The sequence below is a fragment of the Lycium barbarum genome, chromosome 11, assembly GCF_019175385.1.
Source record: "Lycium barbarum isolate Lr01 chromosome 11, ASM1917538v2, whole genome shotgun sequence".
NCBI lineage: Eukaryota > Viridiplantae > Streptophyta > Magnoliopsida > Solanales > Solanaceae > Lycium > Lycium barbarum.
In genome coordinates this window covers 28,517,418-28,532,774 of record NC_083347.1, presented here as the reverse complement: position 1 = coordinate 28,532,774, position 15,357 = coordinate 28,517,418, and the positions used below count along the sequence as shown (strand labels likewise).

At 36.9% G+C, this 15,357-nt stretch overlaps 1 protein-coding gene across 5 annotated transcripts; it reads left to right on the top strand.

The window, feature by feature from the left end:
• The first annotated feature begins 1,784 nt into the window (after window positions 1-1,784).
• On the top strand, window positions 1,785-11,643 carry LOC132616734 (gamma aminobutyrate transaminase 1, mitochondrial). Of its 5 annotated transcripts, XR_009573377.1 has the most exons (19): window positions 1,851-2,081; window positions 6,559-6,686; window positions 6,892-6,976; window positions 7,046-7,118; window positions 8,192-8,289; window positions 8,370-8,462; window positions 8,795-8,868; window positions 8,954-8,992; window positions 9,081-9,169; window positions 9,255-9,331; window positions 9,418-9,492; window positions 9,902-10,033; window positions 10,108-10,195; window positions 10,277-10,355; window positions 10,585-10,675; window positions 10,761-10,839; window positions 10,923-11,041; window positions 11,138-11,219; window positions 11,349-11,643. XR_009573377.1 is itself a non-coding variant. In XM_060331346.1 (18 exons), exons 1-18 carry the CDS (start codon window positions 1,800-1,802, stop codon window positions 11,418-11,420), a joined length of 1,533 nt encoding a protein of 510 aa, XP_060187329.1. In that variant the 5' UTR covers window positions 1,785-1,799; the 3' UTR covers window positions 11,421-11,643. The 5 variants fall into 5 exon arrangements, 4 of the variants coding, with proteins under 4 accessions (XP_060187329.1, XP_060187328.1, XP_060187331.1 ...); XM_060331346.1 differs by lacking the exons at window positions 1,851-2,081; window positions 11,138-11,219 and adding an exon at window positions 1,785-1,844 and having other exon boundaries at window positions 10,923-11,038; XM_060331345.1 differs by lacking the exon at window positions 11,138-11,219 and having other exon boundaries at window positions 1,852-2,081; window positions 10,923-11,038.
• Window positions 11,644-15,357: the final 3,714 nt, after the last annotated feature.

Sequence of the window (15,357 nt, the reverse complement as noted above, 5' to 3'; positions counted from 1 at the left end):
TCCATTTTAGCTATATATAATTTCATTTGCTCCAATCACGTCCTTCTGGCCAAGCATACATATTCAGCATAAAGTGAACAGAACATAAATAAAGCGATCAAAATAGGGAGACAAAATGTAGCTATAGATATGCGCTTTTAGCCGTCTATCAATATATATATATATATATATATATATATAGTCAAACTAGTCACCCAATTCTCACTCAACTGGTTCGATGCACAAAGAAAATCTCATAGAGATCGTTTATTTTTATTTCTGTTTTGCTCGAGTATGGTCAGTGAGAGTTTTCAAATTTGAGTCTGCCATTGACTTTAATTATTGTTCACGAATTTGATTCTTATTTGAGAACTAACGAGTAGTTCAAAATAAAACAAGTCATATATTTTGATCGAATTGAAATTACAAGGAGGGTAAAGAGGGAAAACAAAAGATTTTGGTGGCCCAATAAGAAAATCATTTTCATAAAAGAACTTTGGTGGCCAATAGGAAAATAATTTTCCTTTTTTTTTCTTTTTCATTTTCCTTCATCTCTCTTTTGTCAAATTATGCAACATGAACAAAAAATTCCCACTCTTTTCTTCCCCTAATTTTCTTACCAGTCAAGTGTATAATCTTATCCTGAAAACCTTCAACGCCTTTAAACATTCAACAATGACTCGTGGGCCAAGGGATAATGACGAGACGTTGATGATAGCCTCTTATTTCCAAAAACTTTGGGCAAATTAAATATCTTACATCATTGTCAAATAATATATCAAATAATTATACCCCCATTTCCCTACTAAAGATTTTTCATCAAGCACATTATACTCCTATACTTCTTTTTCCATATTTGAAAGGACAAAAAGGAGAAAGTATACTTGTATCACCTTGAATTATGCTGTTTGGTTAGACATGATCACATGAACATATTTTTTCATTTTATCTTTAGTGGTATGCTTAGCTTCCTGCGGTTTTAATTTATATGATAGTAATTTGAACTAATACGAAATTTAAGAAAGAATAAATACTATTAAAAGTTTGCAGTCTCAAATATATGCAAACATATGTCTTGTTACAAGTTTTAAATTTATGATATTAAAGATGACATAAAATATATTTTTGTACTGTAAAATTTTCACATTAAGAGTAGAATAAAAAGTTTAAATTAAATTATTTCAAATTTTAAAATAAGTCAATTCTTTAAACAAATAAATAAAAAATAGTATCACATAAAATTAACAATGTGTGTGTTTTTATTTTTTTTAAATCTAGAGTCTTAATTTTTCTATCAGTTTCTGCTCGTGGTAATCAGAGCCTATTCATGAATCATGATAATCTATAAAAAGGAAATCTTATTGGTAACCAAATTCAGTGTACCAGAAATTTCTCCCAAAAGGAGCACAGCCTTCCGTTACCCGCATATTATATAGCACAATCTTCCGTGATATTTTTTGTTTCTTCGCATTTAGATTGCCTGAACTTTGATAAATAGTTTAAGATATATTTTTTTATCAAATTGATATGAAAAAAATTATAATTTATAGTACTTTTCATATAATTTTCAATTATATAAATTTTAATTTCAAAATATTAACTTAATCAAATTTAATTTAACTTTAAATTTTAATTAAATTGACTCTAAAAAAACAAAAAAAATATCATTAAATTAAATTGGGACAGACGGAGTAACATTGTGTCACTAAAAAAAACTGTAAATAACGTTATGTCACCAAATAGGACACAAAAGTTAGCTCCTTTAAACTAATAAAAGATACTCCTAGGGTATTTTTTATATGTCTTATTATTGATTATTGATGATTAGAATTAGAATAAGATCTGTGTCATCACTGAGTCGTCAGGTTGATAACTTTTTCTCTCTCTCTCTTTGGCAACTTTTCTTTCTTTCTATATTTGTAGCTTCAATCTTTTCTTTCTACTTGTGCATGTTTTACCCCCATATAAATATAAAAACATTTGAGACAGAGAGAGGTGTTCTTTTTTTGTATTAGATTTGATTCCAAAAGGTCATATTCATATCAATGGCCAAGATTTCTCGTCTTCTTGGATCCACCATTAAAGCAGCTATCACAACCAAGGTTTTTTTTTTTTTTTTTTTTTTTTTCTAATGGTTTCATTTCTTTATTATGATATGAAATACATACCCTCTTGCTTTCAAGCTTTATTATTGTGTAGCTTTCTTGTATAAAGACAATAACTTTCTTTGTTGAATGAATCTATCTTTTCTTGTGTTATTAGCTTTTTAATGGATTATTTTGACTTGAAAGTGGCCCCTAAATGTGTATATATTCAATGAATGTTTAAGATTATATGTTTCAAACCAAAAGCCACCAAGCTTTATTGTGTAGTTTTTTTTTTTTTTTTTTTAAATTTTGTTAAAGATAATAAGTTTCTTTGCGGAATCTCAGTTTGCTCATTCTTTTGTTCTCTGGTTCTGTTTGTTAGTGTGTTTTTGGCCTTTTAATGGATTTATAATTTGAGTTGAAAGTTGCGCTATTTTTTTTTTTTAAATTTTTTTTATTTTCTACCGAAGCTTATTGTTGGACTACCATATTCACTTGATTTCTTCATCTTGTAAGGCAAGGAGGCGACATACTTCTTATAGGTTAGGGGTATAGTCAGAGGTGAATCCAGGATTCGAACTGTTTCCTAATGCTATGTACTGCTTTCCATTTCACATTATTTTTAATGTTGCTACTACTTTCGTTTTTGTATTCCCTTCTTTTTCAAACTGCTTTGAAATGTTGTACTTAAGTTAAGTCGGGGTCTATCGGAAATAACCTATCTACAACCTTTACAAGGTAGGGGTAAAGTCTAAGTACACTCTATCCCTCAGACCCCACCTGTGGGATTACACTGGGTTGCTGTAAGGTTCTTAGCATCGAACCCGTTGTTTTTTGAAATTAGTGGGTTCATGTATACTACTTGTTTTAATTTTAATAAATTTTTATATGTAAATTAATGGTTGTCGAAAGTATAAGGTTCAGATGAACTCGGTATGACAAAATTACATCTGCCTCTAAGTATAGTAGGAGTCCCCCTTCTCAAACCTTTCCAAGATAAAAGGTTAGTTTTTTGGAGATACATCTGATTGATTATGAAATATATATTATTAACTTTTATGCATTTTAGGTGCTGTCATGAAGTCAAAATGCTTTTTGGTTTTTCTTTGTTTTCTACTAGGATCAAAATGCTTTTTGGTTTTTCTTTGTTTTCTACTAGGAAATTATCCACTTTGGTCTTTTAGTTTCTTGATATTTAGGATGATTATTTTTTGAAACTGGTAACTTTTCATATTGAGGATGGTTTTAAGTTGGGAACTTCTTTTAGTTGTTTTCCAGCCTTGTCTTAATCACCTTTCTACTAAGGAATAGTGAAACTAATACAATGACAACATCAAGAAGCCCAGTATAATCCCACTATGTGGGGTCTGGGGAGGGTAGAGTGTACGCAGACCTAACCCCCACCTTGAAAGGTAGGGCGGCTGTTTCCGAAAGACCCTCGGCTCAAGAGAGGAGAACAAGAGAGGAAAAACAAAACAAAAGGTTAGATAGGACCAAGCATATCGAAAACAATATGAAAGCAAGGAATAACAAAAGCGAGAAAGTCATGGTAGAACAGTCCGGAAAGAAAGGAGCATTAACTACTATAGATAACTAAGATAACCAAAGTACAACGACCCAACAAATATAAGCAGCAATCCAATGCAGTAATCAAATGGAAATAAATAAATGAGCAAAACTACAACTACTATGGTGAAAGGATTAGCCACCTAACCTTCTATCCTAATCTGAGTCCTCCACAACCTTCTATATAAGGTCATGTCCTCGGTGAGCTGAAACTGTGTCATATCCTGTCTAATCACCTCTTCCCAATACTTCTTCGGCCTCCCTTTGCCTCTCTTGAAACCGTCCATAGCCAACCTCTCACACCTCTGCATTGGGGCATCTGTTTCTCTCCTCTTCACATGCCCAAACCATCTCAGCCTCGCTTCCCGCATCTTGTCTTCCACCGATGCAACTTCCACCTTGACTCGGATATCTTCATTCCTAATTTCATCCCTCCTAGTGTGCCCACACATCCATCGCAGCATTCACATTTCCGCGACTTTCATCTTCTGAATGTGAAATTTCTTGACTGGCCAACACTCCGCCCCGTACAATAAGGTCGGTCTAACCACCACTTTGTAGAACTTGCCTTTAAGCTTTGGTGGCACTTTCTTATCACACAGCACTCCGGAGGCGAGCCTCTATTTCATCCACCCTGCACCAATACGATGTGAAACATCGTCGTCGATATCCCCATCTCCTTGTATAATAGATCCAAGATACTTGAAATTTCCTTTCTTTTGAATGGCATGGGTACCAAGCCTCACTTCCTCGTCAGCCTCACGCGGTAGGCCACTGAACTTGCACTCCAAGTATTCTGTCTTGGTCCTACTCAATTTAAATCCTTTAGACTCCAACGTCTGTCTCCAGCCCTCCAGCTTATCGTTAACTCCGTTGCGAGTCTTGTCAATCAGGACTATGTCATCCGCGAATAACATACACCAAGGCACCTCGCCTTGTATTTGTCGCGTCAATTCATCCATCACCAGGGCGAATAGAAACGGGCTAAGAGCTGATGTACACCACAGGTACACCTTTAGCCTCCAAGCATCTCCATAGGACCTCTCTTGGCACTTTGTCGTAGGCCTTTTCTAGGTCAATGAATACCATGTGTAAGTTCCTCTTCCGCTCTCTATACTGTTCCACCAATCTCCTTACAATATGAATGGCTTCTGTAGTCGAGCGCCCCGACATGAATCCAAACTGGTTCTCTGAAATAGACACACCTCTCCTCACCCTCATTTCCACCACCCTTTCCCACACTTTCATAGTGTGACTTAGCAGCTTGATACCTCTATAGTTGTTGCAGCTTTGAATGTCTCCCTTGTTCTTGTACACGGGAATCATTGTACTCCACCTCCATTCTTCCGGCATCTTCGCTGTCTTGAAAATGACATTAAACAACCCAGTCAGCCACTCCAAGCCTACCCTGCCTGTATTCTTCCAAAATTCCCCAGGAATCTCGTCAGGTCCGGTCGCTCTTCCCCTGCGCATCCTACGAACAACTCCCTTAACCTCCTCAACCTTTATACTCCTACAATATCCAAAGTTGCGACGCCTATCTGAGTGCTCCAAGTCTCCCAACACAATGTCTCTGTCCCCTCCTTCGTTCAAGAGTTCATGAAAGTATGACTGCCATCTCTGTCTAATGCGAGATTCCTGTACCAACACTTGGCCATTCTCGTCCTTGATGCACTTCACTTGATCCAAGTCGCGTGCCTTCCTCTCTCTCGCCTTGGCTAGCTTAAATAGCTTCTTATCCCCACATCTGTCCTCTAGTTCTGCATAAAGGCGTTCAAAGGCAGCCGTTTTAGCCGCCAAAACTGCCAACTTCGCCTCCTTTCTCGCCATCTTATACTTTTCCCTGTTCGTCCGCTTCTTTTCATCATCCTTGCTATCTACCAACTTCATATATGCCTGCTTCTTTGCTTCTACCTTCCCTTGGACTTCTCCATTCCACCACCAATCCCCTTGGTGCCCACCACGGCGGCCTTGTGAGACCCCTAATACCTCTCTAGCTGCTTCCCTAATGCAACTGGCCATCCTATCCCACATACTTCTCGCATCCCCCCTACTATCCCACCCTCCCATAGCCATCAACTTCTCCCCCATCTCTAGGGCACTAGACGGGGTCAAACTTCCCCACCTAATCAGTGGATTATATGCGTTGTGCACAATTGATTGTGGCCAGGTCATATATATTGATTTTGACACAAAAAACTAAGGGATTTCCTTAGAAACCCAAAGATCAATAAACTCTTTCACGGTGTTTGGTTGATCGTCTCTTGAACAATCTTTATTTTGGTATTTAAATCATTCAACTATTATATACAGCTGGGCAATGACTGCAGCCAAATTGCTGCATCACCATCTATTGGTGCACATTTAGATACATTATCCGACCACGGGCCTTGGCTTTACATAGACAAGGAGATCAAGGAAAAATGGATGGTCTATACAGAGGAGTTTTTCATTCAATCATTTTTTAAGAGTTTATAATCTGCACTCTGCAGAGACTCTTATGTCAAAATGTAATGTTGGATAACATCGAAAGTGAAGTTTCTTGAGATGCTTTTCTAGTGTTCTTAATTTCAGTTTGTGCTATCATATTTACTTGTTTTTGATAAGGTAAGATTTTATTGATGTATAGGGGCGATTCCTCGTAAGGGGTTTACAGAAGGTAAAGAACCTCACATAAAAATCTCTCTACAAAAAGCATCAACCATCTATTCTGACTAGAATTTCAAAGATGCTCCAGAATTAAAACAAAAACAATAAAAATTTCTCTCTACTGGATAAAAGAATTGCCCCCTCCCCCTCCAAAAGCTCTCTTTCTTAGATGTAACATTTTGAAGACTAAGCAAATATATTTCCATGAAGCAGCATTTTTTTTTCTTTTGTGACCTACCATTAACTTGTTTCTGGTCTAATTAATCTGCTTTTGTAGGCTGGTTTCCATGCAAAACATATTCCAGCTGTTAGCAGTTTACAGGAGCATATAGTTAAAACAACACTGGCAAGGTACAATAGTACACAGGCATCTTTGGAAAATGATGTTTCAGGAACTGATAAAGGGTAAATTCTGTTTCCCTTTTTTTTTACCTCTGTATCTCTTTTTTCACCTCCCTTGTTTATGGACAGTCATTACTAAATGACATGGCATTTCTTCATATTTAGTCGTATGTGGTTTTATTGTCTGATTATATTTCACTCATTTGACATAAATGGTGCACCTACAAGCATAATTTTTTTATAAACCAATATATTTCCACTTTTGCAGGTTTAAGGGTCATGATATGTTGGCACCCTTCACTGCTGGGTGGCAAAGTACTGATGTGGATCCTTTGATTATAGAGAAGTCTGAGGTTAGATTTATGGCTACTTTTGCTGTCTACCTTGAGAAAACTTTGTCTTTTCCTTACAATTTGTTATAGGGATCCTACGTCTATGATGATAAAGGGAGGAAGTATCTTGATACTCTTGCTGGTTTGTGGTGCACAGCGTTAGGTACTTACGATCCTTTTTATTTACTCTTTGGTCTACTTCTAGCTCCAAATGTAATAGCATGTGTATGTCTTTCATTTAAGTTTTTTCTGTTTGGTTAGCATCTCCTGTCAGACATCGACACTCTTTAAGTTTTCAGTCATTACGTCCAATGTTTTGTTTTCACAATAGTAACTGCATAATTCTTCAGTAATGATAATAAGTATTTGCATCATGATCATAACACAAACTTTACTTTAAATTACGTTAACATCCATTAATGAAGAAGCTGTGCATCTTCATTTTGTTAATTATTAATGGCTACTGTGTTAATCCTGCTTTGTGGCATTTGAAATATGTTGGAGGCTAACAGCTTGAACTATACATTGCAAGGTTACCATTGAAGAGAACTTGTAGAACTGTTCTGATCTTGGTGAAAGCTGTCTTTTCATTATCCAAGAATAAGAAAATAGTTTACAGGCTTCACTGGATTTTAATTAGTCTAAGTTGGTAAAATTTATGAATTTTAGGTGATAATAGTCCCATACTGCCATTCTGCGAAATGGGCTTTCCATCCTCTCAGAAAATTTTGTTGGGCTATTCATTTTTCATATTTTTGAGATGCAGCTCTGCGTTTGTCAAATTGTTACAGTTTGGTAGATATTCATTTGAAATTGCATATCTTTTTATCTTTGGAAAAACTCGAACAACAATATATTCATCTGGGAGGCCGTTATACAAGTCTACTCAATGTATTAGTTGTAGAAGTCGTTATGCCATTGCTGCAAATCGAATTTCAATAGAAAGTGGGAAGATCTATTATCGTGTACAATTGCAACACGTATGCCATATTTATATCTCTGCCGCTGAATGCCTCCATGTTGAACTGTAATAGTCTAGTGCATGGTCCAACAACTGGAGACATGCCTCAGAAGGGCCTTAGTTTTTTATTTGATTTCTCAAGTATACTTAAAAGAACAATTTAAGACCCAGACAATTGCTAATTCTTGACAGCTATGGAACTTTGCAATGAGTTTTTATTGATGATGTATGTCAAGCATGTGTACACTGCTTACCTACTTAAAATATTCTTGTAGGGGGGAACGAGCCTCGCCTTGTTGATGCTGCCACTAAGCAATTGAACACATTGCCTTTTTACCATTCATTTTGGAATCGTACTACAAAACCTTCATTGGTATGGCACACCTTGAAGAGTGTCTTTTTGTTTTTAAGTTTTACTTGGATCTCAGGCTGATTGCATTTTCAAATATACAGGATCTTGCAAAGGAGCTTCTGGATATGTTTACTGCTAAGAAAATGGCAAAAGCTTTTTTCACAAATAGTGGATCAGAAGCCAATGATACCCAGGTTTGCTTATTGCCTTCAGACACTTAATCGTATAATCTAGTGTTCAGGTTTTTTCTTAAAACACTTGCTTACCATCAGAAGACCTCCATATTTTGGGGATAGTGAAAGAGTGGGACACTTTGCTCTCTTTTTTTTTTTTTTTGGGGTGGGGGGTGGGGGGGGTGGGGGTGGGGTTTGGTTTTGTGATAGTTCTGTAAGCATTAATGAAATGGATACAATAATTGCTCTAAATTTTCCTTTTTGTGTAGAAGTTCGATAACAAATAGCAGGATATTATGTGAAGAAGTACACGAGGATAATATGTAGCTTTTTCCCTTGTACTTCAAATGTAGGTGAAGCTGGTTTGGTATTACAACAATGCCCTTGGAAGGCCAAACAAAAAGAAATTTATAGCTCGAGCAAAAGCGTAATCTGAGAATCTCTATTATTTATTTATTTTGTTGCTTTTTCCGTTAGGCTTACATATTGTTTTTGCTCGTTCTTTGTAACAGATATCACGGTTCTACTCTTATCTCTGCCAGTCTCACTGGGTAATATAACAAGCATTATTTGAAATCAAAATCGCTAAGATTCATTATCGTCTTGCCAGTATCTGTTTGCTAATACTATCTTTTGCAGTCTTCCTGCATTACATCAAAAATTTGATCTTCCTGCTCCATTTGTTCTGCACACTGACTGTCCTCATTATTGGCGCTATCATCTGCCAGGTTGCTACTTATTCTTACTGACTCTTAGTTTTCTCCTCTTCTTATGGTGTAATAAACCATTTTTTTGTTGAAATGTATATGTCAGGTGAGACGGAGGAGGAGTTCTCTACCAGGTTGGCTAAAAATTTGGAAGATCTTATCCTCAAAGAGGGGCCTGAAACAGTAACTTCCGTCAACTTTAACTCCTGCTACTTAATTTGTGCGTCGAGGTTGATTTATCGCTGATTAATTTGCTTTTTTCACCTCAGATAGCTGCTTTCATTGCTGAACCAGTCATGGGGGCAGGAGGTGTCATACCTCCTCCAGCAACCTATTTTGATAAGGTAGTTTTCTTTGCTTTTTGTCTGTTCCTTTTCATTCTTTGTAGTAGGAAGCTGTATTAATTTTGCATTGCTAGTTTTTGGCATTACTACTCAGAATGTTGCATAAGGTGCTCAATCTAAGATGTATGAGTTCTTTCTATAGTGTGGTGCCAAAGAATGAAGGCAATCCGCTATTTTTTAAGAAAATTTGAAGTTACATTCTTTAAGTTCATAATCTTGAAAACAAGGACGAAGCTGGTAAACAAAGGTTTGAGAGAAATCATCCTTGCTGGTACATAATGCTATGACTTACAAGGCATATTGCGGCAACAAATCCTTTTCTTTTATTTCTGGCAGTCTTTACAATTATCTATTTTAATTCGTATGCTTATACATAACTGAAACAGCAATTTCTCCCTTTGATTTATAGATCCAAGCTGTAGTGAAGAAATATGACATTCTTTTCATTGCGGATGAGGTCATCTGTGCCTTTGGGAGGCTTGGAACAATGTTTGGCTGTGACAAGTATAACATCAAACCTGATCTTGTCTCCTTAGCGAAGGTAAGTTCCTATCTCACCTATACCAACTAATTATATCTAGATACATAAATTTTCTTCCCCGAATTGTTCTTCAGGCTCTTTCTTCTGCATATATGCCAATTGGAGCTGTCCTTGTAAGCCCTGAAGTTTCTGATGTAATATATTCTCAAAGCAATAAACTTGGTGAGCATTCTATTGATAGCATATCAAATCATTTTCTTTGTCTGTTAGCCGTAGCGCTAATTTTTCTTCTTCTGGAATTAGGTTCTTTTTCCCATGGATTCACTTATTCTGGGCATCCTGTTGCATGCGCGGTGGCATTGGAAGCTCTTAAGATCTACAAGTATGTATGCTTGAATTGCCATTCGACTTCCTTCGTTCCAGTTGTAGATTTTTATGAACACGTGCCTTTAATTTTTTACCCTGATTTGCAACTTGCATATGACTTATCTACTAGTATAGTCTGCTTATTTTAGCATTATGATTGCGGACAACTCTGCATTTTAGTATATAGATATTGGCTATTGTACTTAGTTAGTTCTAAAGATCTGAGAATGTTCAAATTATTTCAGGGAACGAAATATGGTTGAGAAAGTAAATAAAATATCCCCAAAGTTTCAAGAAGGTCTGAAGGCGTTTTCTGACAGTCCCATAGTTGGAGAGGTAGAACTAGTCGTTCATATCAAGTGGTCGAAACTTCCTAATGATTGGCTGTTCATTTGCTTCACTCTTATTTTTCTGTATGTAGATTAGGGGAAACGGTTTGATCCTTGCTACAGAGTTTGCGGATAACAAATCTCCTAATGATCCTTTCCCTCCTGAATGGGGTATGTAATATCCCCATTTGCTCTCCAATAATCGAAGGTCAAATTAAACTCTTAGCTCATTCAAACTGGTCATTGCTGCTCAGGTATTGGTACATATTTTGGAGCGCAGTGTCAGAAGAATGGTATGTTGGTACGTGTTGCTGGTGACACCATCATGATGTCTCCTCCATTTATAGTGACTCCAGAAGAAGTTGATGAGGTATGTTTATGGCTTACAATTAATATACATGAGTTTATACACCATCAGTGTAGAGAAGTTTTACCCTATCAAGTCACGCGAAGAAACTATCTACAAGTAAGCCTCCCTAAAATGTGAGATTTGTAATGTTGAAATTAAACAAGACAGATTACCTGCTGCAACATGGAAAGGTGGCCTAATGGTATAAAAACGTAAACTCATATTCATATGTGTGTGTATTCCCGGAAATTGCTTTGAGGCCTCACTTTTATATTAACCAGTTTTTGCTGCTCGATCTTGATAAAATGTAAAAATGTTTTCATTTGTGCAGTTGATTAGCATATATGGGAAAGCATTGAGGGAGACTGAAAAGAGGGTAGAAGAACTCAAGTCCCAGAAGTAATACATTGCTGACCGCAAAAGCTTGATGATGGCGAAAAAAACAGATTCAACTTCAAGCACAATAAAAAAAAATCAAAATATCTTGGATATTCTGTAAATGTCCAGAATGAAGTAAGAAAAATAATTTTTAGTCCAAGTTGCTCGTCTCTTTCTTTGAATTGTAATTTTACTTGCAAGTATAGTTCCAGCAGTTGACTCATTAATGAAGATGACTATTTCCTTTACTAGTTGTCATTCAAGATTAGTACAATTACAATTTTTTCGAAAGTCCGTTGCATGGAGTATTATCTGTTATTCTTAATACGTATGCTTATGATTGTTTGAGCTTTCATATGTTCGAGTTTGTATGTTAAAACACATTTTTTCTAAAGCCTTCTTTTATCAATAGCATTTTCTTAAAGATTACAGGTTAATCCTTCTCTCTTTTGGAAACAAATAAAAATGAAAGCTCGCCTAACATATCCAAATTGTGGACCATCAAGCAATTTTTTTATAGATAATTACTTGGAGATACCGCTCGGTTATCTAGATCTCAAAATATAACCCAACTCCTTTGTTACCCCTATATCCCACAAACGCTTTTTCTCCAGACTTCACCCCTTCCCAAATCAATTTTTCTCCCTTGTCTCTGTCATGTTTTATATTTTGGGTTTCCAATGCAAGATTATTTTTTCATTTTTCCTCTTAGTTGTGTGGTCCTTACTCCCACCTTCGATATTTTTCCTCCTTACTTTCCTTCAATTTTTCTATCTTTATCGCTTCCTTTTGTTGTAATGGTGAAATGGTGATTTTCTCTATTAAGAAAAAGAAGAAGATGGTGACCGAAATACTGCTAATGTTTGTATTAGAAAAATTACGCACCGGGTGTGTATGAGTAACCATGTACTGGGGATGTCTGGGGAGCCTGCTTAGCTGTCTTCCACTCCCAACAACCCTGTCACATCAGCCGACCTCGATCATAGAGTTGCTGCACGAATGAGCATTGGAGCCACAGACACATGATGTCATCTGTACTTTAGGATAGAAAAGTTTAGCTTTGGGTTATATAAGAATAGCTTGGGGGGGGGGGGGGGGGGGGGGGGGGAGAAGCGGCAGCTTCTAACCCACACATCGTAACTCTAGCATTTTCTTCTCCATTGAGTCTTGTAAGAAAATTATCATCTATTGGGTTGAATATTGATCTCATGGTTTTGAACTCATATTTTATCATCTTTAGCTTATCATTTATTTACTCGAATCTTTTACTTTTAGAGGAGTTTTCGGGATCGGATACAACTCACTTGTCTTCAAACCCTACTAAAACAAATCTCTAACTGGGAGATCGATCACATCCAGTTTTACCGAAAAACAGTTTGGCGCTGTCTTTGGGAATAGATAACTGTTCTGTTGTCCTGATTTTTTGTCGGAAGCTCTCAAAAAATGAATACACACCCGAACCTGTTTGGTTAGTAAAGCCCTAACCATGGCAGAACCAGCTAAAAACGTAGTGGAAGATGATGTCCCCGTCAGGACAGTAGACCGGCAGAACTCTCAACCTCTGGATTTGTAGGGGTCCAACAAGGAAAGCAATCGGGAGGTGAAGGGAGAGAGGGGCAGGAAGAGGTAATGCCAGCCCCGCCGACGAATCTATTGGAATTATCAAAAGTAAGCTTTGGGATCATTATAGCACAAGAAATGGGTCGGACAGTTGGGCGTTTTCTTCCTCTTGTTTGCTTGGGGTTTCTCACATTCTTAAAAGTTGATCTTGGGAGACTTGAAGAGACTCTTTCAAGAATTATCATTTGGGTAAGATTCCAAACACCTTTTTATGATTATTCCATCGTTTAGTAGGATTTTTCGTGCTAAGATTCTTGAATTAAGGGAGGCAAATTGGGGATTTGAAACCCTAGGCTTGAACTTGGTTTTTCTTCACTTAAACATGAATTAGTGGATGAATTTCACTCATTTTTTCTATATAGGCTCCATAAGTAATGGGTAAACTTATTTTGAACCAAATTTCCTATTTTGCCCTTCGTGGCTCGGATTCCTATTTTTGGAGACTTTTTTGGGTTTGGATTTAAAGTATGTCAATATGGGTACCATTAGATTCATATAATTTCCTAGATTAATAATTTGACCTCATTAAACCCGATTTTCTTATGAAATGACCATTTTTCCCTTTGACGTAGGGAATGGGTTTTGGAACTAAGTTTTTGATCCGAAATTCTTCTAAGATTGTTATAGGTATCCTTCGAATTCCCTCATTTTCCCCATTCCATGAGTTAGGGTTTGGGACTTGATTAGGAATATGGTTATTTGGGTACTTTCTTCTTGATTCTAATTTCATATCCAGATATGATTAGACTTTCATTATCACGAGGCACAAAGGAAGGGCAAGACCAAGGTTTGACTATCGAGGATTAGCTGTTTGACTTTCCAGATAGGTTATGGTTTACCTTATGGTGAGCTTCGTTTAGCGAAGTATATATTTAGACGATATTGTTGGAGAAAACATGTAAACCTTCGAGTATGAAGTTGGGTTGGATATTGTCTTAGGTTGGGCCCTGTTGTGTGATGGGGGTTAGCCACCCCGTTGTGTTGTGACGTTCTTGTTCTATTGTTGTTGGCTTGATGCCACGTGGAGATAGTAGATATTAGAGACTGTTGATATATCTTGATCATGATATTGTAGTATCTTACTTGTTGACATTTGATACGAGAATAGTGTTATATTATGGCCTATTGTGTAGCCTTTCCATGATATTATTGGTGCGTGGAGTTGTGATATTGATTTGATTATTGACATTGAACTCATACATTGCACGCATTCTCATCCTTCATGATATACTGTTGATGCATTGATGATACTTGAGGAAACACTATTATGAGTTGAGCTCAGTTGGATGGGAGTGATGTGAGGACCGAAGTCCGATGGTTATGCCGGAATAGAGGGTGCGTGTAGCGATTGCCGAGGTTGTTGCCGGAATCGTGAGATACATAGACTTCGCGGGTCCTCCATGGTTTGTGCTTTCGAGATGTGAGGTAGCAGTTGCTGAGGTTGTTGCCGAAACCATGAGATACATAGACTTCGCGGGTACCCCATGGTTTGTGCTTCTGAGATGTGATGTTCCATTATCGGAATACATGTGTACACAGCATATGGATTGCATACACATTTCATACATTATTGCATTGCATTATACTATGGCTTCTATTGTGATATCTTGTGACGTACTTGTGATATTCAGATTCTGACTGAGTATTTTGAGACTTAGCATAATTGGGTTTAGATGTTAAACATAGGTGATGATATGTATTTGGATTCTGGCTTGTGTTTGACTTATACTTTGTTGATTTACCTGTTTATCTTACTTTATTAACTTGATATGTGTTAGTTAAACTTAGTCAGCCTATGATACCTACCAGTACTTGTTGTTTGTACTGACCTGCACTTGCTGCATTTTTTTATGAATGCAGAGTTCCAGATTGGATCGACCTCTATTTTTCGTGGCTGATAGTGGTGCGAGAGTTGATGCTTTGAGTCTTACAAGGTGAGCACAGAGACGTCCGCCGCCTTGGAGATTCTTCCTTTATTTTTTGCCTTATTTGATATTCCGAAACATATTCAGACTATTGATATTATTGATATTTCCAGACTCATAGATTCTAGTTGGTTGCTCTTGTATGACTAGACATATTTCTGAGGTGGTTTTGATGTATTCCGCAAATTCTGTCTATTATTATGTCAGACTTATGTATTTCTATCCTTTCCGATTATTTATTTATTATTTCATGTTTTTGAGATTGTTGGGATAAGGGTTCGCCTACCGAAGTGGGAAAGGTAGGTGGTCGCACGACTTGGCTAAATTGGGTCGTGACAAGTTGGTATTCACTCATACTTCTAAAAATTGCTAACATGATCGAACCCGTCGTGCGCATTGCGTGAGAGTATTGAATTT